The sequence below is a fragment of the Aquarana catesbeiana genome, linkage group LG07, assembly GCF_042186555.1.
Source record: "Aquarana catesbeiana isolate 2022-GZ linkage group LG07, ASM4218655v1, whole genome shotgun sequence".
In the NCBI taxonomy this organism is placed as follows: Eukaryota; Metazoa; Chordata; class Amphibia; order Anura; family Ranidae; genus Aquarana; species Aquarana catesbeiana.
The window spans coordinates 15,435,608-15,459,692 of NC_133330.1; the positions used below are offsets into that span (position 1 = coordinate 15,435,608).

General features: G+C 42.3%; 1 protein-coding gene across 1 annotated transcript in view; it reads right to left on the minus strand.

Annotated features, from left to right (window-relative positions):
• Positions 1-1,746: 1,746 nt before the first annotated feature.
• Positions 1,747-24,085, minus strand: part of SLC38A3 (solute carrier family 38 member 3) — a 28,333-nt gene continuing 5,994 nt past the window's right edge. The window contains exons 2-9 of the mRNA XM_073591657.1: positions 23,313-23,371; positions 20,893-21,063; positions 19,403-19,482; positions 15,446-15,546; positions 11,442-11,566; positions 7,907-8,051; positions 7,648-7,751; positions 1,747-3,964 (exon numbers count right to left, since the gene is read on the minus strand). Coding sequence (XP_073447758.1) covers positions 3,860-3,964; positions 7,648-7,751; positions 7,907-8,051; positions 11,442-11,566; positions 15,446-15,546; positions 19,403-19,482; positions 20,893-21,063; positions 23,313-23,371 — 890 coding nt within the window. The 3' untranslated portion in view covers positions 1,747-3,859. The remainder of the gene's footprint in view (positions 3,965-7,647; positions 7,752-7,906; positions 8,052-11,441; positions 11,567-15,445; positions 15,547-19,402; positions 19,483-20,892; positions 21,064-23,312; positions 23,372-24,085) is intronic.

Below are 24,085 nucleotides of genomic sequence, written 5' to 3' on the forward strand. Positions count from 1 at the left end.
CGGGTTCAAGGCTTCCCATAACAGGTGCAGCTTGGCAGAATTGATCTCACAGCTTTCTTGTAGGGATCTTCTCTGAAGCTACAGATGTCCATCATGTTTTTTTGGCAAGGGTAGATGGGTCAGAGCTGCAGTGCAGAATTAGCAGAGGGGACAGTAATGACCGGTGTAGTGATATTGGAGGATCAAAATAAATAGGCAGCAGAGTTTCTAGGTGTGTTGGCAACTAGCAGTTACCATAAACCTTGACCATGTATCCACCAACCCCTCTTCAGAGTCTGGATCTTCTGTTCTTATCCCACCCCACTTGTAGCCCCTACAGAACACCATGACAAATTAGACCAGATATTGCCTCCTTATGACAGTGAATAGGACATAGTCCCACCCTTTGGCTGCTTACCCCTCTGCATCAAAGGATAGAACTGCCACAAGAAGGTAATCTACTGATCTGCATCCTAGAGAAGAGACAGCCACCTGTCTCATCTTTAGGGTGCAGGTTTGTAGATCACCTTCTTGTGGCAGTAAGGTATAAGGGATGGCTGGAGAGGTGGGGGAACACCTACAGACTTATGTTTGGTGGCCAGTCTGGCCAGGTCAAAGATTGCCTTACACCGTACTGCCACAAGAAGGTCATGTACTGACCTGCAGCCACCTGCCTCTTCTCTAGGGTGCAGGTCGGTAGATGACCTTCTTGTGGCAGTAAGGTGTGAGGTGATCTTTGACCTAGCCAGATTGGCCACCAAACATACTGTAAGTTTATAGGTTCTACTTGACCAACCACCCCTTAAAACGGCCCTTTTGAAGGCAAGAATCAATGGGTTGCATGTTCCTAGACAATACCAATTGGTTCTTCCCTTCAGAAGGGCTGTGCAGGTGACTGGCACATAGGCCCACCCTCTGGCTTTTTACCCCTCTGAATCAAAAGATGGAACCACTACAAGGAGGTCATCTACTGACCTGCATCCTGGAGAAGAGACCGTCACCTGCCTCTTCTCTAGGGTGCAGGTCAGTAGATGACCTTCTTGTGAAACTAAGGTGACCTTTGACCTGGCCAGATTGGCCACCAAACATACTGTAAGTCTGTAGTTGCTCCTCGACCTCTCCAGCCATCCCTTAAACAGCCCTTCTGAAGGAAATAATTAGTGCAGTGGTTCTCAACTCCGGTCCTCAGGGCCCACCAACAGGCCAGGTTTGCAAGATAACTGAAATACATCACAGGTGACATCATTTGCTGCTCAGTGATTGCAGTATTCTAGTCTGCATCTCCCCAAGGTAATACTTAAAATCTGTTCTGTTGGTGGGTCCTGAGGACTGGAGTTGAGAACCACTGAATTAGTGGGTTGCATGTTCCTAGGCAATACCAATTGGCTAGGAACATGCAACCAATTGATTCTTTCCTTCTGATGGGTCATACAGGTAAATGGGACCATAGGCCCATCCTCTGGCTGCTTACCCCTACTAATCAAAAGATGGAACTGCCACAAGGTCAGCTACTTACCCACATCCTAAAGATGAGACAGACACCTTCCTCTAGGGTGCAGGTTAGTAGATGACCTTGTGGCAGTAAGGTGACCTTCAACCTGGCTAGATTGACCATCAAACATAAGTCTGTAGGTGTTCCCCGACCCTCTCCAGCCACCCCTTCTGAAGGAAGAATCAATGGATTGGATGTTACTAGATAATTGGTATTGTCCACCGCCCCCAGATAAACTGATGCTGGGGTGTTTAACAAGTATTTACAGAAACATGTACATTTGGTCAATCCGTTTATTGAAAGCTCTTTCAGTAATCAGATCATGCCTGCATGTCTGACTTCCCTCTGTCCATAGCACTCAACGGCTACAAGCTTAAAAGGTCAGGCAGTTCTCAATCACACCCACATTTAACCCCATTTAATGCCCATTAAAGCATAGCCCAACTTTTAACCATAAAATATGTCCCAGGATCTCCAGAAGCCTAGGAGCAACATAACTTGATATTGTCCTCTAAGCAGATGTACCTGCGTCCCACCACTCCCGTCTGTTGTCAAGAATGTGATGGAGGACAGATGGGTCCAAAAACTCCATATGCGTATAGCCTTAAACAATTTAGGAATCATTTATCACATGTAGATCTGAGAACACCTGAAGACTAAAAAAAATACATAATAAAATTTATAATCTCTATATAAAGTTCATTCTGATGTGTATGAGCTACAGAAATCCATCTGTAGACCATTGGTAGTCAAGAAACATAGCCGAAACACTCTATGAAAACAACACTGGTAGCCAGTTTTCCTTCTGACACCAAATGGTTATGGTGTCATCGGAAGAAAAGCCACAAGTTACAAAGTTACAATTTATTAGCAGATTAGATACATTGACGATTGTCTACATCACATGACTCATTTCCAGTGTGTTATAGAGGAAGCTCTTTTAATTTGCCATCTCAGCTCTCACCCTCCGTATTTTACCTATATAGATAGAAAACCCTTCTGGAAGAACCCCCCCCTCCCCCAACTTTCTGTCTCTTCCAGCAAGGAAAGGGTTACTGAGTTTTGGCTAGCCGTGTTTACCACCCCAGTACTTGTCTCTACGATGTCACACCGCCCAGATTCTCCACCAGTTGCACGGTTACAGAAAACTTCTACAGAATGTAAAGTTCCTGATTGTTTTTCTTAATTTTAGCTGAGAGGTGCATATCACAGGCAGTCCCAGAGGAGGAATGAAGCACACAGGGCCCCCCTTCCCGGGAGGCCGTCACCAATCGCAGACGTGACTTGATTCAGTATGTGCCAGCCTTTGTCCGCCAAGCTGCAGCTTTATCAGGCCTTTCACTGAAGCTTTGCCTGTTTGTCCATCCTTCTTCCCGGATTTCCCTCCTCTTCTCCTCCTCTTTGTTTCTCTTCTAGAAGAAGCCCTCAGTGTTCTCCACAATCAAGTATGGTCCATCACTCTGGGGCGTTTGCCCTCTGCAATGGACTCCAGCTTGGAAGGGGCAACATTCATAACAACATCACTTAGACCTGTGATGGTGGAAATGGTCTTAAGTCATGGGAAAACAAATGTCTTTTAGGCATGGGGTTCCCCCTTCTTGACAGATTTTCTCTGAGAATAACTGTTCTTGTTCTTGGAACATTCTTGGCGATGTATCAAATTTTTGGTTGGCTGATGTTTTTTCAAGATACTTTGTGATTTTTTTTTCCTTTCAAAAACTTGAGTTGTCTCAAAAACAAGGGTAAGCTGAAAAAAAAACCCCAGAGGAGGTTGAAGGACCATATTGTTGTATGAGATATCTTAAAGGGTGCAATTAGAGAACTGAGTCAAGTCCTTCCATTTATGAATAGCATACTTCAAAAACTTGAGTTGTCCCTAAACGAGGGTAAGCTGGAAGATTCAATCAGACAACCCCCCCCCCCCACAAAAGGAGATATCTTAAAGGGTCCAATTAGGAATAGCTTATGTGCATTTAGCTAACAGTGTGAAAAATTCTAACTGCACCACCCTCCTCTATATACAAGTAGACAATGATGATAACCCAACCACCCGAACTATGTACAGCCCCTCGTCTCCTACGGGCTAATAGACCAATGAGAGGGACCAGACATCCGCGGAGTATGCCCCTTCCAGAGTCAGGCTGTGGGGATATGTACCATTCTAACTAGCAGCTGGATGAGAACCTTCGCCCACCTCAACAGTAGGTGACAAGGTCCCCAAATGATGACCCCCCCCCTCCCAATGAAGATAAATAGAAACATGTGACAGGTCTTCATCCTGACGTTCACTGAAGAGCCAGCAGCATTGTCAGTTTGCATTGTTAAGTCCTGGGGTGATGGGGGGGGAGACGGGGGGGGGAGGTTTGCGGTAGAAGGTTTCCAGCGGGATTAGTGGCTGCCGCTGCTTTTACTGCTTCCGGTCGCCCAATCGATGATGATGAAACTGAGACTCATGATCATGAAGAGAACGCCCAACCCGGCAAAGCAGGCAGCCTGAAAGTCAGAGGATACAGGACATGAGTTTACAGGACAAAGACACAAAGGTCCCCAAAATTTTGGTGACATTTCGCAATTTTGAGGAAGTCAATAGAGAAAGTTCCAAAATGTTATTAAAGTATTGGAGTCTTTTTTGCTTTTTTTGAATGGAACTTGTGAAAGATCATATACACTTGGGGTGTATTTATAAAAAAAATTCACAGAACGACTTGTGCCGATGAGGGAAAAAATTGGATCTTACTAGACTATTTTCTCTCCAGGTCAAATGTTATTCATTCATAAGGAATGAAGTGAATCAGAAAAATATTGTATTATGACCATTAGGTGGAGCTGATGGCCATAGTAAACAAATGCTTACTTACTAGGATTGTCAGCTCCATCTAGTGGTTGTAATGAGCTATTTTCCTAATTCAGTATAGGCAAATAACACTCGATCCTCCCCCCCCCCCCCACTCACACAGAGCGAATATACAGTACATAGAAAATACTGTATTAAGGCCACTAGGTGGAGTGGATGATCGTAGGTAATAAATACTTATTTAGTATGATTTTCAGCTCCATCTGCTGGCCATAATGCAGTATTTTCCTGATTCACTCTATAAGGAGCATTCAACCTGGAGAGAAAATAGCCTAATAACATTCGATTGTGCCCCCATATGCACAGAATAAACATGTATGGAAAATGCTTCATTATGGGCACTAGATGGAGCTCATAGGAAATAAATACCTAATTTACTATAGTTGTCAGCTCCATCTAGCAATGTACTAAATGAAGAACATTTAACCTGGAGAGGAAATTGCCTAACAACATTCGATTTTGCCCCCATTTGCACAGCACAAATATACATAGAAAATACTGCATTGTGGCCACTAGGTGGAGCTGATGATCGAAGGTAAAAAATACTTGTTAGGTATGATTGTCAGCTCCATCTGGTGGCCATATTGTAGTATTTTCCTGATTCACTCTATGAAGAACATTCAACCTGGAGAGAAAAAAAGCCTAATAACATTTGATTGTGCGCCCATGGGCAAAGAACGAATATACATAGAAAATATTTCATTATGGCCATTATATGGGGCTGATGATCATAGGAAATACATACCTATTTACTCTGATTGTCTGCTCCATCTAATGATTTACTCTATAAAGAACATTCAACCTGAACAGAAAGTTGCCTATTAACATTTGATTTTGCCCTCATTCGCACAGAACGAATATACGTAAAAAACACTGCATTATGGCCACTAGGTGGAGCTGATGATCATAGGTAATAAATACTTATTTAGTATGATTGTCAGCTCCATCTAGTGGCCATAATGCAGTATTTTCCTGATTCACCCTATGAAGAACATTCGACCTGGAGAGAAAATAGCCTAGTAACATTTGGTTGTGTGCACAGAGTGAACTTAGAAGAAAAAATACTTCATTATGGCCATTACAGTGCCTTGAAAAAGTATTCACACCCCTTGACATTTTCCACAATTTGTCATGTGATACCAAAAACGTAAATGTATTTTATTGGGATTTTATGTGATAGACCAACACAAAGTGGCACATAATTGTGAAGTGGAATGAAAATGATAAATGATTTTCAACATTTTTTACAAATAAATAGGTGAAAAGTGTGGGGGATACATTTCTATGGCGCCCCCCGGAGTCAATACTTTGTAGAACCGCCTTTCTCTCCAATTACAGCTGCAAGTCTTTTTGGGGATGTCTCTACCAGCTTTGCACATCTAGAGAGGACATTTTTGCCCATTCTTCTTCTTTGTAAAATATCTCAAGCTCTGTCAGATTGGATGGAGAGCGTCTGTGAACAGCAATTTTCATGCCTTGCCACAGATTCTCATTTGGATTTAGGTCTGGACTGTAATGCTGCATACACACGGTCGGAATTTCCGTCAAAAAAAGTTTGATGGGAGCTTTTGGTCGGATATTCCGCTTGTGTGTACAGGGAATGACTGGACCATTCTAACACATGAATATGCTTTGATCTAAACCATTCCATTGTAGCTCTGGCTGTATGTTTAGGGTTGTTGTCCTGCTGGAAGGTGAACCTCCGCCCCAGTCTCAGTTCTTTTGCAGACTCTAACAGGTTTTCTTCTAAGATTGTCCTGTATTTGTCTCCATCCATCTTCCCATCAACTCTGACCAGCTTCCCTGTCCCTGCTGAAGAAAAGCATCCCCACCACATGATGCTGCCACCACCATGTTTCACGGTGGGGATGGTGTGTTCAGGGTGATGCGCAGTGTTAGTTTTCCCCCACACATAGCGTTTTGCTTTTAGGACAAAAAGTTGAATTTTGGTCTCATGTGACCAGAGCACCTTCTTCCACATGTTTGCTGTGTCCTCCACATGGCTTCTCACAAACTACAAACAGGACTTCTTATGACTTTCTATCACCAATGTCTTTCTTCTTGTCACTCTTCCATAAAGGGCAGATTTGTGGAGAACATGACTTAGGTTACTTTCACATTGAGGCAATTTACAGGCGCTATAGCGCTAAAAATAGCGCCTGCAAAGCGCCTGAAAAGCGCCTCTACTCTCACTCCAATGTAAAAGCCCGAGTTCTTTCACACTGGAGCAGTGCGCTGGCAGGACGCTAAAAAGAGTCCTGCAAGCAGCATCTTTGAAGCGCTTTAGGAGCGCTGCTGCCCATTGAAATCAATGGGCAGCGCCGCCGAAGCGGCACTTTTAACCCTTTTTCGGCCGTTAGCAGGGGTTAAAAGCGTCACGCTAGTGGCCAAAAAGCGCCACAAAAACAACAGTAAAGCGCCACTAAAGATAGCGGCGCTTTACCGCCGATGCCCGCCCGCCATAGTGTGAAAGTGCCCTTATAGTTGTCCTGTGGACAGATTCTCCCACCTGAGCTGTGGATCTCTGCAGCTCCTCCAGAGTTACCATGGACCTCTTGGCTCTTCTCTGATGAATGCTCTCCTTGCCCGGCCGGTCAGTTTAGGTGGACGGCCATGTCTTGGTAGGTTTGCAGTTGTGCCATACTCTTTCCATTTTCTGATGATGGATTGAACAGAGCTCCGTGAGATGTTCAAAGCTTGGGAGATTTTTTTATATCCTAACCCTGCTTTATACTTCTCCACAACTTTATCCCTGACCTGTCTGGTGTGTTCCTTGGCCTTCATGATGCTGTTTGTTCACTAAGGTTCTCTAACAAACCTCTGAGAGCTGCACAGAACAGCTGTATTTATACTGAGATTAAATTACACACAGGTGGATTATTTACTAATTAGGTGACTTCTGAAGACAATTGGTTCCACTAGATTTTAGTTAGAAGTATCAGAGTAAAGGGGGCTGAATACAAATGCCCCCCCCCCCCCCAACACACACACACTTTTCACATATTTATTTGTAATAAATGTTGAAAACCATTTAACCATTTATCATTTTTCTTCCTCTTCACAATTATGTGTCACTTTGTGTTGGTCTATCACATAAAATCCCAATAAAATACATTTACGTTTTTGGTTGTAACGTGACAAAATGTGGAAAATTTCCAGGGGTATGAATACTTTTTCAAGGCACTGTAGATACACTTTAAAACAGAACTCCCAGCTCAGATCTTGGCTGGTCGGGATTTGATCCATTGTACAAAAAATCAAGAAATAGGACAAAAAATGACTTTAGAATAAACCTCCAGATGAGTTGATTTCGGCCTCTTACCAGTATCTTCGGTGGGGACTTCATGGGCTCCCTGTCTTTGGGCATGATACGGATATAGAAGATGGCAGGGAAGATGAAGATCAGACACGGAGCGGAGGTGGCACCTGGGGGGGGACACAAATAGCGGGAGACGGTGACGCAGAACAATCCCATGTTAATGCAAAGAGTCAATCGCAGCCCTGGAGGATTCTGGGAGCGCGGAGCCGGACATCGTGACTCTCTTCACAAACTAGAAGGAAAGTTTTTATTAATAACTCACCAATAATGCCGAATATTCCCAGGATGGTCGGGGCAAAAATAACCAAGAGGTTAATTAATGTCAGCAGCACCACGGCGATGATCACGTGGCGGATCCAGCTGAACTCCTTGTTCTGGAAGAGCATGTGCTGGATGGCACGCCGCACCTAACAGAGAAGAGAGAGGAGTCATGTGACCGCATCTAATGAGGAGCGTGAGCGAGCAACGAGGAGCGCAATTAGTGCACAATTCATTTACAGCAACAAAGTCTATAAATTCCTATTATATATATTTATAGATGTATATATAATAAAATTATAGTGAGTAATAAATGGAAGATAGTAGTAATAAAAATATAATACATAGATATTATAAAATGATATTATACTATTTTATACACATTGTACACTTATTTTAGATATATTACATATAAAACAAAATATAAACTAAAATGTACAAAAAAATATAAATAAAACTCTTTATATAAATAGGAAGGATGAAGGATTTTATATATACTGTATATGGTAAATATTTTTTCATTATATTTTAATATTTATTAATATATTAATGAAAATATACATATATATATATATTATAAATAATATTATAATATATGATTATTACAAATAATAGCTATATATATATATATATAAATTTATATTAAAAATATAATTAAAATTTATAGATAGATCTATCTCTCTCTCATATATATATATAGTAGTAATAACTTTAAATAAATAAATATAAATTAGTATTAAAATATAGTATCAATTATATATTTTTTAATATTGTAACAATATATAGTATGTATATAGGTATATATAGAATTCTTCATACATATAGCTATATGTCTATCTATCTATCTATATAGAGATGTATATATCTATATCTATCTATATCTATATCTATATATATATCTATAGATGTATATAGATATTGATATATAAATATAGATATCTATATATATATATAGATATAGATATATCTATATATATATATATATATATTTATATATATATATATTAAAATTAAATACAGTCATTAAAAAACATTTTAAAATAGTAGTAATAAAATTGTATTTACTGTATGTATGTGTATATATATATATATTTATATATATGTGTTTATCCCCTGATGAAGTCACGTGGTGTGACGTCACGCGTAGGGACGAGACAGGCTGCGCACACTACCAGAGGCATACGAGCTCGCCGCTCGTCGGATTGATACCGCTGTTTTTATAATTTTATGTGAGTACCTATAATTTTCTAAATAAAGAGATTTACCATTTACCAAACGGGATTACACTATTGGCTTTCTTTCTGCCGATTACCCCCTATATACCCCCCCCCCCCCTCCGCACCACACCTGAGGGAACCTCATCCTAGGATCCAGGACAGTGAGGGACGTGTTGGAGTCTATAGGCGGATGTCACAAAAGCTCTCCTGATATATGCTTTTGCCCTATTACCTTAAGGTAAGGGGCCATTACTTACCTGAGTGGTTTTGCACACCAAGAAAACACTTGATGTGGTTCACCTTAGCACTTTAATTGCAACGTGTGCATGCTAGGACGTTGCTGTCACAATTTTCAAAAGGACTTTTTTTATGAATTTTTTGTATGTTTCTTTTTTTCCTTGTCACTTCATTTTTTGAGATTCCAGCAAATTATCTATTTTGATGTCGTTTTGCACAGTATGCACTATATAAAAAAGAGTAACCTATTACTCCTCCATTTTTAAGGTTGCACATTGCACTTTTTGCCTGCACTGTACACTTTGCTGTTTTAATTGTAGATGCACGCTGTTTACATTCATTATGCACTTTATTTATGTTTAACCTACTAATGACAGTTACTTGTGTCTAGGTAGCCCCACTATCACGTTAATTTATTTTGGATCATGTGTATTTTACTTTAGGCGATTCAAGTGATGGTTTATTATTTAATTTAGACTATACATATGTCACTTTTCACCAGCTATCTAAGAGCTTTAACACTTAGACCCTCTTATTTTATTTTTTTGTTATATATATTGTTATATATATTTTTTTCTTCACGGATTTCCACTCTATTTGTGATACACGCATTTATTTATTATTTAAATCACACTTGTCTTCGTATTTGAGGATTAGCGCAGCACCACCCACTTATATAAATATATATATATATATATATATATATATATATATATATATTACAAATATACATATATATTATACAGTATATCAATACAGTAATCAATCATTTTAAAATAATAGTTATTAAAATAATTTAAGATAAATATATATTAATTATTAGAATATAATAAAAAATTATATTTTTATATATTAACCATGTATAGTATATATACTGTATATATGGAGTATGTATAATTTTTTGGTTATTTTAGTTTATATTTTGTAAGTGTACAATGTGTATTTGTATAATATACATAAATACTACTATTTTTCATTTATTAATGACTTTAATGACTTTATATAATAATTAATAATGACTTTATATATATTTGGATTATATAGACTCTGTTGCTGTAGAGACATTGTGCAGTGTGTGTACTAATTGCGCTCCTCGTTGTCTGCTCACGCTCCTCATTAGATGCTCAGTAATGAGGTGGTGTAACTCTTCCAGGTATTTAATACCCTTCAGAAAGACATGGATGAGCGAGTTTCGAGTGGAGGAACTTGACTGGCCTGCACAGACTCCTGACCTCAACCCAATAGAACACCTTTGGGATGAATTAGAGTGGAGACTGCAAGCCAGGCCTTCTCATCCAACATCAGTACCTGACCTCACTAATGCTCTTCTGGAAGAATGGTCAAACATTCCCATAGACACACTCCTAAACCTTGTGGACAGCCTTCCCAGAAGAGTTGAAGCTGTTATAGCTGCAAAGGGTGGGCCAACTCAATATAGAACCCTACAGACTGATGCCCCGTACACACGGTCGGACTTTGTTCGGACATTCCGACAACAAAATCCTAGGATTTTTTCTGACGGATGTTGGCTCAAACTTGCCTTGCATACACACGGTCACACAAAGTTGTCGGAAAATCCGATCGTTCTAAACGCGGTGACGTAAAACACGTACGTCGGGACTATAAACGGGGCAGTAGCCAATAGCTTTCAGCTATTTATTTATTCTGAGCATGCGTAGCACTTTGTCCGTCGGATTTGTGTACACACGATCGGAATTTCCGACAACGGATTTTGTTGTTGGAAAATTTTATATCCTGCTCTCAAACTTTGTGTGTCGGAAAATCCGATGGAAAATGTGTGATGGAGCCTACACACGGCCGGAATTTCCGACAACAAGGTCCTATCACACATTTTCCGTCGGAAAATCCGACCGTGTGTACGGGGCATAAGACTGGGATGTCATTAGATTTCATGTGCGTGTAAAGGCAGGCGTCCCAATACTTTTGACTATACAGTGTATGACCTTCATACATTTTCTATGTTTATTATTCTGCTTTACTGGATATGTTCAGTTTGTGTGTGTAAAGGCAGGCGTCTCAATACTTTTGGTAATATAGTGTATTCATACATGGTAGATGACTTACCGGGAATAGGACGATGGGTACGGTGAGGGTGACGGCAATGAGCACAGCCACCCGCACACACAGGATCAGGGTGTCGAAGGTGTCCACTTGGCTGTAGGTGTGGAGGAGCTCCGACTCTACGTGACCTGAGAAGAGACGACGCAACACGTGAGCCAGGCGAGCAGATGTGACACCCTCCTGCCAGACAAAACTGCCCGGACTGGGGGTGGAAGAAGGCCATTATTTGTAAGAATATAACAATAATTTGTCCCATTTATTAGCTATAAAAATCTGACATTCTACACTCTCGACGAAAATGAGCTGATCTTTCCGTCTATCATTTATTTATTTACAGTATGAAAGATCATATACACAATATACAGAGAATGAACATATATGGAAAATACTTCATTATGGCCATTAGATGGAGATGCTGATCATAGGAAATAAATATCTATTCACTACAATTGTCAGCTCCATATAGTAATTTACTAAATGAAGAACATTCAACCTGGAGAGAAAATAGCCTATTAACATTTGATTTTGCCCCATTTGCGCAGAATGAAGATACATGGAAAATACTGCATTAGGGCCACTAGATGGAGCTGATGGCCACAGGTAATAAACCTGTATTCACTATGATTCTCAGCTCCATCTGGTGGCCATAATGTGGTATTTAACCGATTAATTCTTTGAAGAACATTCGACCTGGAGAGAAAATTGCCTATTAATATTTGAATTTGCCCCCATTTTCACAGAATGATGATACATAGAAAATACTACATTAGGGTCATAAGTGATAAATATTTTTTTTAGTTCAGCTCTATCCATTGGCCATAATATGGTATTTTCCTGATTCGATCTAGAAGCGACTTTCAACCTGGAGAAAAAATAGCTTGATAACATTCAACTGTGCCTCCATATGCACAGAATGAACATATACGGAAAATGCTGCATCATGGCCATTAGATGGAGCTGATGATCATAGGAAATAAAAGCCTAATTATTGTACTATGATCGTAAGCGCCATCTAGTGATTTATTCTATAAAGAACATTCGACCTGAAGAGAAAATAGCCTAATAACATTCAATTGTGCCCCCATATGCACAGAATGAACATATATGGAAAATACTTCATTATGGCCATTAGATGGAGATGCTGATCATAGGAAATAAATGTACTATGATTGTCAGCTCCATCTAGCGATTTATTAAATGAAGAACATTTGAACTGGAGAGAAAATAGCCAATTAACATTTGATTTCGCCCCATTTGTACAGAATGGAGATACATGGAAAATACTGCATTAGGGCCACTGGATGGAGCTGATGGCCATAGGTAATAAACCTGTATTCACTATGATTCTCAGCTCCATCTGGTGGCCATAATGTGGTATTTTCCTGATTCGATCTAGAAGGGACATTCAGCCTGGAGAGAAAATAGCTTAATAACATTCAATTGTGCCTCCATATGCACAGAATGAACATATATGGAAAATACTTCATTATGGCCATTAGATGGAGATGATGATCATAGGAAATAAATGTACTATGATTGTCAGCTCCATCTAGCAATTTATTAAATGAAGAACATTTAGCCTGGAGAGAAAATTGCCTAAATCTTTATTCGCTATGATTGTCAGCTCCATCTGGTGGCCATAATGCAACATTTTCTTGATTCACTCTATGAAGAACATTTGACCCGGAGAGAAAATTGCTTAATAACATTTGAATAAAGAACATTCGACCTGTAGAGAAAATTGCCTAATAACATTTGAATTATCCCCCATTTGCACAGAATGATGATACATGGAAAATTCTGCATCAGGGTTACTAATTGGATCTGATGATCACAAGTAATAAATACTTATTTAGTATGATTGTAAGCTCCATCTATTACCCATAATGTGGAATTTGTGATCTAGGAAGAACATTTAACCTGGAGAGAAAATAGCTTAATAACATTCAACTGTGCCCCCATATGCACAGAATGAACAAATACTGCATTGTGGCCATTAGTTGATGATCATAGAAAATAAAAGCCTATTTACTATGATTGTCAATGCCATCTAGTGATTTATTCTATAAAGTACATTCAACCTGGAGAGAAAATAGCTTAATAACATTCAACTGTGCCCCCATATGCACAGAATGAACAAATACTGCATTATGGCCATTAGTTGATGATCATAGAAAATAAAAGCCTATTTACTATGATTGTCAGCGCCATCTAGTGATTTATTCTATAAAGAACATTTGACCTGAAGAGAATATAGCCTAATAACATTCAGTTGTGCCCCCATATGCACAGAATGAACATATATGGAAAATACTTCATTATGGCCATTGGATGGAGATGCTGATCATAGGAAATAAATGTACTATGATTGTCAGCTCCATCTAGCGATTTATTAAATGAAGAACATTTGACCTGGAGAGAAAATTGCCTAAATCTTTATTCACTATGATTGTCAGCTCCAGTACAATTTTTTCTTGATTCACTCTATGAAGAACATTTGACCTGGAGAGAAAATTGCCTAAAAACATTTGAATTTGCCCCATTTGCACAGAATGACGATACATGGAAAATTCTGCATGAGAGTTACTAGTTGGATCTGATGATCACAAGTAATAAATACTTATTTAGTATGATTGCCAGCTCCGTCTATTACCCATAATGTGGTATTTTCGATCTAGGAAGAACATTCAACCTGGAGAGAAAATAGGTTAATAACATTCAACTGTGCCCCCATATGCACAGAATGAACATATACGGAAAATACTGCATTATGGCCATTAGTTGATGATCATAGAAAATAAAAGCCTAAATATTTTCCTGATTCACTCTATGAAGAACATTCGACCTGGAGAGAAAATTGCCTAATAACATTGAAAATTGCCTAATAACATTTGAATTTGCCCCCATTTGCACAGTATGATGATACATGGAACATACTGCATGAGGGTCACCAGTTGGATTTGATGATCACAAGTAATAAATACTTATTTAGTATGATTGCCAGCTCCATCTATTACCCATAATGTGGTATTTTCGATCTAGGAAGAACATTCAACCTGGAGAGAAAATAGCTTAATAACATTCAACTGTGCCCCCATATGCACAGAATGAACATATACGGAAAATACTGCATTATGGCCATTAGTTGATGATCATAGAAAATAAAAGCCTATTTACTATGATGGTCAGCGCCATCTAGTGATTTATTCTAAAAAGAACATTCGACCTGGAGAGAAAATAGCTTAATAACATTCAACTGTGCCCCCATATGCACAGAATGAACAAATACTGCATTATGGCCATTAGTTGATGACCATAGAAAATAAAAGCCTATTTACTATGATGGTCAGCGCCATCTAGTGATTTATTCTAAAAAGAACATTCGACCTGGAGAGAAAATAGCTTAATAACATTCAACTGTGCCCCCATATGCACAGAATGAACAAATACTGCATTATGGCCATTAGTTGATGACCATAGAAAATAAAAGCCTATTTACTATGATGGTCAGCGCCATCTAGTGATTTATTCTATAAAGAACATTCGACCTGGAGAGAAAATAGCCCAATAACATTTGATTTTGCCCCCATTTGCACAGGATGAATGCACATGCACTCTTATGGGATGAATAGCTCTGTGAATGTGTTATCATTTTCTACATATTAATGGGAAGGATACATTTTCTATACATTGTTTCTTGTATGGTTTGAATGTGTTACAGTTAGGAAGTTGTGTGGATTATCTATAATAATCTACCATCTGGTTGCATTGGGTAAAACAGATATTAATGGGAATGGCTGCCTCTGCATCAGGTGAAATGATCAAAGATGGAGAGGAAACAATCCAGGGACATCGCCGGGAGGAAACTAACCGTCCGGATAAAAATAAATGGAGATAATGACTAAACGGTGCTATTAAAATGACGATAGGCAGGCCGGTGATCCCAGACACGTCTCCCGGGATGACATGACCCCACCCACCCTCCGGGCTCACGCTGCACAACGTACCATAGAAGGTGAGGTATCCGAAGAGGGCGGCCAGGAAATACATACAGTACATGACGGCAATGGAGATATTAGACACGCGCTGCATCTTCTGCTTTGAGGCGCTGCGGGCGGAGAGGATAACAACGATCAGCACAGACAGTACAATGAGAAAAAAAAATACCAACTGTCAAGTTCTGCATTGCACATGCCTTCTAAGGCAGCACGCCCTACAACCACAAGTCCCAGCATGCCCCCACTCTCAGATTAGCATAATCCAGGTACCACTGTTGAAGGATCACCGTTGACGGTGAAGGATCCCACTGAGCTGACTGTAAAGCAGCACCCGGGTCAAAGGTAACATCAGATGTGGGTAAATATTGTCTATGAATGTATGGAATGTGTTAGAGGTGCCAATAAAATATTACAAAGCAACTGGAATCTGATTTCAAGGCACACTTTATTTTGTATGCATCATGTCCAACACGTTCTGGGGGCTGCAGCTTCCTTCTTCAGGGCTGACATTAGAGAAATATTTATATCGACACAACAAACTGCCTATACTAACATTGTGGAGGTCCTCCGATATTTTCCTCCCAGCGCTCAGCTTTTTATAACATCAGCCCTGGGAGAGCTCCAAACACAGTTTAGACCCCGTCTACTGTCCCCCCCCCCCCCTCCTCCCATGCCATGTTTTCTACTGCAACATGTTTTCTACTGCCACTGCATACTGCTCACAGACCGCCCTGCCACTACATACTGCTCACTGACCACCCTGCCACTACATACTGCTCACAGACCGCCCTGCCACTACATACTGCTCACTGACCGCCCTGCCACTACATACTGCTCACAGACCGCCCTGCCACTGCATACTGCTCACAGACCGCCCTGCCACTACATACTGCTCACTGACCTCCCTGCCACTACATACTGCTCACAGACCGCCCTGCCACTACATACTGCTCACAGACCGCCCTGCCACTACATACTGCTCACAGACCGCCCTGCCACTACATACTGCTCACAGACCGCCCTGCCACTACATACTGCTCACTGACCGCCCTGCCACTACATACTGCTCACTGACCGCCCTGCCACTACATACTGCTCACTGACCGCCCTGCCACTATATACTGCTCACAGACCGCCCTGCCACTACATACTGCTCACAGACCGCCCTGCCACTACATACTGCTCACAGACTGCCCTGCCACTACATACTGCTCACAGACCGCCCTGCCACTACATACTGCTCACTGACCGCCCTGCCACTATATACTGCTCACTGACCACCCTGCCACTACATACTGTTCACTGATGGGCTTGCCGCTACTCACTGACTGCCCTGCCACTACATACTGCTCACTGACCAGCTTGCAATTACATACTGCTCACTGATCGCCCTACCACTACATACCATTCACTGACTGCCCTGCCACTACATACTATTCACTGACTGCTCTGCCATTACAGACTGTTCACCGATGGTCTTGCCATTACATACTGCTCACTGACCACCCTGCCACTACATACTGTTCACTGACTGCTCTGCCATTACAGACTGTTCACCAATGGTCTTGCCACTACATACTGTTCACTGACCACGATGCCACTACATACTGCTCACTCACTGCCCTGCCACTACATATTCTTCATTGACCGCCCTGCCACTACATATCATTCACTGACCGTCCTGCCACTACATACTGCTCACTGACTGCCCTGACACTATATACTGCTCACTGACAGGCTTGCCACTACATACTGTTCACTGAACGCCCTGCCACTACATACTGCTCACTGACTGCCCTGACACTACATACTTCTCACTGACCAGCTTGCCACTACATACTGTTCACTGACCGCCCTGCCACTACATACTGCTCACTGACCGCCCTGCCACTTCATACTGTTCACTGACCAGCTTGCCACTACATACTGTTCACTGACTGCCCTGCTACTACATACTGTTCAATAACTGCCCTGCCACTACATACTGTTCACTGACTGCCCTGCTACTACATACTGTTCACTGACTGCCCTGCCACTACATACTGCTCACTGACTGCTCTGCCACTACATACTGCTCACTGACTGCTCTGCCACTACATACTGCCCACTGAACGGCTTGCCACTACATACTGCTCACTGACCACCCTGCCACTACATACTGTTCACTGACCACCCTGCCACTATATACTGTTCACTGACCATCCTGCCACTACATACTGTTCACTGACCGCCCTGCCACTACATACTTTTCACTGACCGCCCTGCCACTACATACTGTTCACTGACCACCCTGCCACTACATACTGCTCACTGACCACCCTGCCACTACATACTGTTCACTGACCACCCTGCCACTACATACTGTTCACTGATCACCCTGCCACTACATACTGTTCACTGACCGCCCTGCCACTACATACTGTTCACTGACCACCCTGCCACTACATACTGTTCACTGACCGCCCTGCCACTACATTCTGTTCACTGACCGCCCTGCCACTACATACTGCTCACTGACTGCCCTGCCACTATAATTTGCTTACTGAACCCCATGCCACTACATACAAAAGATAACATGACACATGGGCCAAATAGGGGTAGTGAACCCAAATAAATGGAAATGAACAGAGGATCATATATAAGTGATAAGCAAAAACATATAGTGAATGTCCAAAAGAAAGCAAAGCTAACGATATTCAACAAATAGTTCATAAACTTCCTGTGGATAAATAAAACTTTCTTGTGACAAGCTTCATTTTTAGATATCCCCACAGTGAACTGGGATGTGTAGTTGAAGTGAAGGGAACCACCACCATACAAAAGGGAGGCTTACCGGAACGTTTGAACACACAAGAACATATGTTCTGCGAGTCAAACAAGCTTGTGTTGTATAAACAACCAATAAAGATGGACACTGGAACCGTCAATTGCCTGTCACAGGAAGGACTTTTTTTTTTTTTCATTTAAAGTAGACATCAGGCAGATGGTTTGGGGCTGACACTTGGTAGGAGCCGGAGCCAGCAGTATATGTCCAGACATCCGAGCATTGTCTTTTATGAGACAAACCCGTACAGACATCTTCACCTTGATGAGAGTCGGGAGTTTCCATTCCAGGCATTTGATGGTTCCAGTGTCCATCTTTATTGGTTGTTTATACAACACAAGCTTGTTTGACTCGCAGAACATATGTTCTTGTGTGTTCAAACGTTCCGGTAAGACTCCCTTTTGTATGGTGGTGGTTCCCTTCACTTCAACTACACATCCCGGTTCACTGTGGGGATATCTATAATGAAGCTTGTCACAAGAAAGTTTTATTTATCCACAGGAAGTTTATGAACTATTTGTTGAATATCGTTAGCTTTGCTTTCTTTTGGACATTCACTGTATGTTTTTGCTTATCACTTACAGTGGGGACGGAAAGTATTCAGACCCCCTTACATTTTTCACTCTTTGTTATATTGCAGCCATTTGCTAAAATCATTTAGGTTCATTTTTTTTCCTCATTAATGTACACACAGCACCCCATATTGTACACACAGCACCCCATATTGGACAGAAAAACACAGAATTGTTGACATTTTTGCAGATTTATTAAAAAAGAAAAACTGGGGTCTTTAAGGGGGTCTGAATACTTTCCGTCCCCACTGTATATATGATCCTCTGTTCAATTCCATTTTATGTGTTATTTGGGTTCACTGCCCCTTTTTGGCCTATGTGTCACGCTATCTTTTAAGCGCTACACTATTTGTTTTCCTCTGTTTTGCCATTTATCCAATTTGCTGTGTTATCTTTAAGGGCAGCGCTGAATTATTTGCTACCCCACTACATACTGATCACTCGCTGGACTCCGATTGGTCAAGTAAAGACACCCTGCTGCAATTTTGCCTGCCTGTTCATCCAAAAATGACACTGACAGCACTGATGAGACATCACATGTACAATTCCGCCCTGTGTGTGTATACTCACTCTTTCAGCTCAGTGTATATAGGAAGGACCTCCGGGTGACAGACAAAGGCAAACGCCATGATGGGAATAGTGTAGGCGGTCTGCAGAGAGAGGGAGGGGCACATCATCATACAAAACGTATACTGGACACACACACAGTATATAGGTATATAGGTATATATACTGTAGGTACAAGTAAGAAATACCACAATGTGTGTGTTGGCATGCACTGTAATCCAACATTTACATCGTCGTCCTTTTTGTCACATCATCTTCCTTTTGGTGACTACAGTGAATCATGCCTGAGTAATGTGTGTCTAAACTGCCACCTGTAGTTCCCATAGGAAGCCCATGTGACAGGGTGACAACACATCTGCAAAGTTGGGAGACAGGGACAGAGCGTTGTCACCCTGAAACAGGAAGTGCCTGAACAAGGATCTTCATGGCAGGAACACCAGGGATTTTTTAAATAAAAACTGAAGATTTATAAAGAATAAAAACAACGGACATTTTGAAGTTTTTATTACATTTTAGTGGTCAGGTCTACAGCTACTACTGGCAGCAATAAATGTTTTTTGTAGAGTTTTAGTCTTACTATTTAAAAGAAGTTTTGCAACTTAAGGCCTCATGCACACGAGACGCTGTTAAACTCGCGTTCAGAGGCAGTTGGACACTTTTTTCAACTGCCCCTGAACCCATTCAATGTTATCCTATGTGTCCATGTACACAATCTCGTTTTTTGGCGTTTTTTCTGCAGTTGCGTTTAACCTCGTTTTTTCCAGAAGCAAAAAAATGGGTTCAGACGCAAAAGTTTTCCACGTTTCAGACGCCAAAAGCGTCTGAAGCGTTTAGCCGCGTTTGCTTTTATAAGTGTTTTTACAACCCGACTTTGGGGCCCCATATCTCGGGGCCACTTGATGCTAGGAATTTGGTGTGCAAACACAGTGGACCTAGCACTACAACATATCCAAATTTGGGGTTCCTAGCATCAAGTGGCAAAGAGATATGGGGCCCCAAAGTCAGGTCGGAAAATGTCATTCTCTGCTGCAGAAGTGCTTGACATTTTGCGACCCAAATTTGGGGCCCCGTGTCTCGAGGCCACTTGGTGCTAGGAACCCCTAGAATTTGGATGAGTTGTAGTGCTAGTTTCACTGTGTCAGCACACCAAATTTGGGGTTCCTAGCACCAAATGGCCCCGAGATACGTGGCCCCAAATTTGGGTCGCTTCTAGATGCAAACGCAGTAAAACGCGGCTAAACGCGGCATGCAAACGCGGCAAAATGGGCGTTTCTAAACGCCGGTTTCAGCTTTTTAAAAACATGTGTTCAGCAGAGTTTGCACCGGCGTCTCGTGTGCATGAGGCCTTATATCCCGGGAAAGTTTGGGGCGGAAATTTCAAAAACAAAGTCAAAGTCTTCTTTGTAGAAATGTTGCGGTGCGGAGCGATGTCTCTGGTCGTTACATTTAATAAGCAGTGGAACGGATACATTGTGGAAGTCATGTGACCATACCTGGGAGTTCAGGGTGAACAATTTGGGGGTGCACTGTCCCACGTCTGACTCCACGGTGGCGTGCCCGTTCTGATATGCGTACCCGCTGGGCAGGGTGAAGTTTTCTATCATAGTCTGGTTGAGGCTGTCCATCGGCAGCGGGCACGGGATCTGAAACTTTTTATACATCACCTGAAAGTGAAACAGAGACGGTAGGTTGAATTGGGAATACCAAATATGAAGGTCACTTTTTTTCTGAACCACAAGTCCCAGCATGCTGTGGCCCTCCAAAAGAGGAACAGCATGGTTTTTAAATCTCAGGACCGTTGCACCAGGCTGCGCGGCCGGTGGATCCAGGGCCAGGGCCAACTTGAAGCTACTTAGGCAGGTGCCTTAGGATGCTAGGATGGGGGGGATCTGAATCCCCAAACACTTACTGGGGGGCAGAATACACCTTCCCATGTGTAGACAAAAATACTTGTACCCCGGCTGAAACTGTACCACCCATGGACAGGGCCGCTGATAGGGGGGGACCATCGGTCCTCTTGTAGGGGGCCCGAGCACACAGGGGGGCTTACACAGGGAGGGGGATTAGTGATAGACGACAATTGCAGAACTCTTCCTCCAGCAGCTGAAAGCTGGTCTCTCCCCCTCTCCCTGCTGCCAGCTTTTATCTGCTGAGAAACTCACTTATCCCCCTCCCAGCGCTGGCTCTAATGTTAGCTCTGCTCCTGAGTTTGTTATCTCTGTAACATTGTTTCTCTCCCTCTGTCTCTCTGATCCCGGAGTTCCAACTGCCCAGCCTGCATATTTTTTCACCTCATCTTCATTTTTATTTATTAACTCGGTTTTGTCTAGATTTAGCAGGAATTCTGTGAGTTATGTTGTATTTGTGTCTGCTAATAATGATTTTATTGTATTTTTTGCAAAATATAGCTTTAATATTTTCTTGGGCGGGGGGGGGGTCTCCAAGAAGATTGGACATAGAGGTGAGTGCAGTGGAGACCGAGGTCTGGGTGGGGGGAGGGTGTAGGGTGTTAGTTCACCGTTTCATTTTTATGAAAAGGTGATCTAACCCTTTAAACAGTTCAAAGCAAATCATAAAACAAGCTTGATGTAAATATCCAGCAAAGAAGGACAGGGAATCCAAATGCACAAAACTATTTGAAAGACTGAAAAAATTCCCCAGCGTGCTGGCCATCTTTTGTCAGCATTGAGCCTTTTCACACCACGGCTGAACGTTGCGCATATGTCCATTCTCGCCCTTCGCACCTAGGGAAGCTCACTCATTTCAATGGGCTGCCCTACATGCAGCAAAGAAAGCTTTTTTTTGAGCTTTGCATGTTTTTTAACCATGAGCCTTTTTGCACCCAAAATCTTGCGTCCTGCTTGCCTGGGGTGCAAGGGCAACGTGCGCATTTGTGCGTTTCGTGAACATGCAGAAAACCGGATGATTTTGCGCGCATCCACTAGTTACTCAAGTGTGAACACAGAGTGAGAATCATGACGTATTTTCAAGAATGATGTTAGTTATGGATACAATTCTATCATTGTGTAAATATTTACATATAGAATGTATGTTTATATATCCAGACAGGAAATGTTTAATAAAATATAAAACGTTTCCTTCTCTCTCTCCCTCTTTGTCTTTCTCTCTCCCTCTCTCCCTCTTTACCTCTCTCTCCCATTCTCTCAACCTCTATGTCTCCCCCCCTTTCTCTCTCTCTCTCCCATCCCCCCTCTCTCCCCCTCCTCTCTCTCTCTCCCATCCCCCCCTCTCTCCCTCCCTCCTTCTGTCTCTCTCCCTCCCTCTCTCTCTCCCTCCCCCTCTCCATCTCCCCCTTCTCCCTCCCTTGCCCTCCCTCTCTCCCCCTCCTCTCTCTCTCTCCATCTCCCACCTCTCTCCACTTCCTCTCCCCCCCCTCTCTCTCTCTCTCTCCCCTCTCTCTCTCCCATTCTCTCAACCCCTATGTCTCTCTCTCTCTCTCCCCCCTCTCTCCACTTCCTCTCCCCCTCTCTCCTTCCTTCTCTCTCTCCCCTTCCTTCTCTCTCTCCCCCCCCTCTCCCTCTCTCCCCATCTCCCCCCTCTCTCCACTTCTTCTCTCTCTCTCCCCCTCTCTCTCCATCTCCACCCCCCCTCTCTCTCTCTCCCTTTCTCTCCCCCCCCCTCTCCCCCTCTCTCCCTTTCTCTCAACCTCTATGTCTCTCTCTCTCTATCTCTCTCCCCCCCCCCACACTTTCTCTCTCTCCCCCTCCCTCTCTCACTCTCCCCCCTCTCTCTCCCTCCATCTCCCTCTCTCTCTCCCCCACCCTCTCTCCCCCTCTCTCTCCATCTCCACTCCCTCTCTCTCTCTCTCCCCCCTCTCTCTGCATCCCCCTCTCTCTCTCCCCCTCTCTCTTTCTGCCTCCCATACTCTATATACTATATAACAGTCACTTACTGAGCACAGAAAGAACACCATACAGCTTAGTGAAAATCCACTGGTGTAACCCAAATACCCTGTAAAGAGGAAATACAAACATTTAGAAGCTTGTCAGGAATTATGATAGTACAGTAACACTTCATATCCTACAGTGATGAGATCGCATACTATGAAACAGCTTTGTGGCAGTTGGATAAATGACTGTGTCCTCAGGCTGTGCTGGGCAACGTGCTGCGTCTGTGCTAGGCAATGGTCAGAGTCACTTTGTAGCAGCTACAAATCTCTCCACACATTTCTCTGGTGATTCTGTAGCTTTAAAATGCCATTAAAAATGTTGCTCTGTGACTGAGCCCCAAATCGCAGCAATGTCGTAACACAGATCATGATTGGCTGAAATCACCGTGACACAGACCATAATTGGCTGCAACCACCGTGACGCAAACCATAATTGGCTGCTATCACCATGACACAGACCAGGATTGCCTGCAATCGGCATGACAGTGACCATGACTGCAATTGTCATGACACAAACCATAATTGGCTGCAATCGCTGAGACATAGACCATGATTGGCTAGTCACTGTGACACAGACTATGATTGGCTGCAATAACCATGATACAGACCATGATTAGCTACAGTCGCTGTGACACAGACCATGATTGGCTGCAACCACTATGACACAGACCATGATTGGTTGCAATCACTGTTACACAGACCACAATTGGCTGCAGTTTCCATGACACAGACCATAATTGCCTGCAATCACCATGACACAGACCATTATTGCCTGC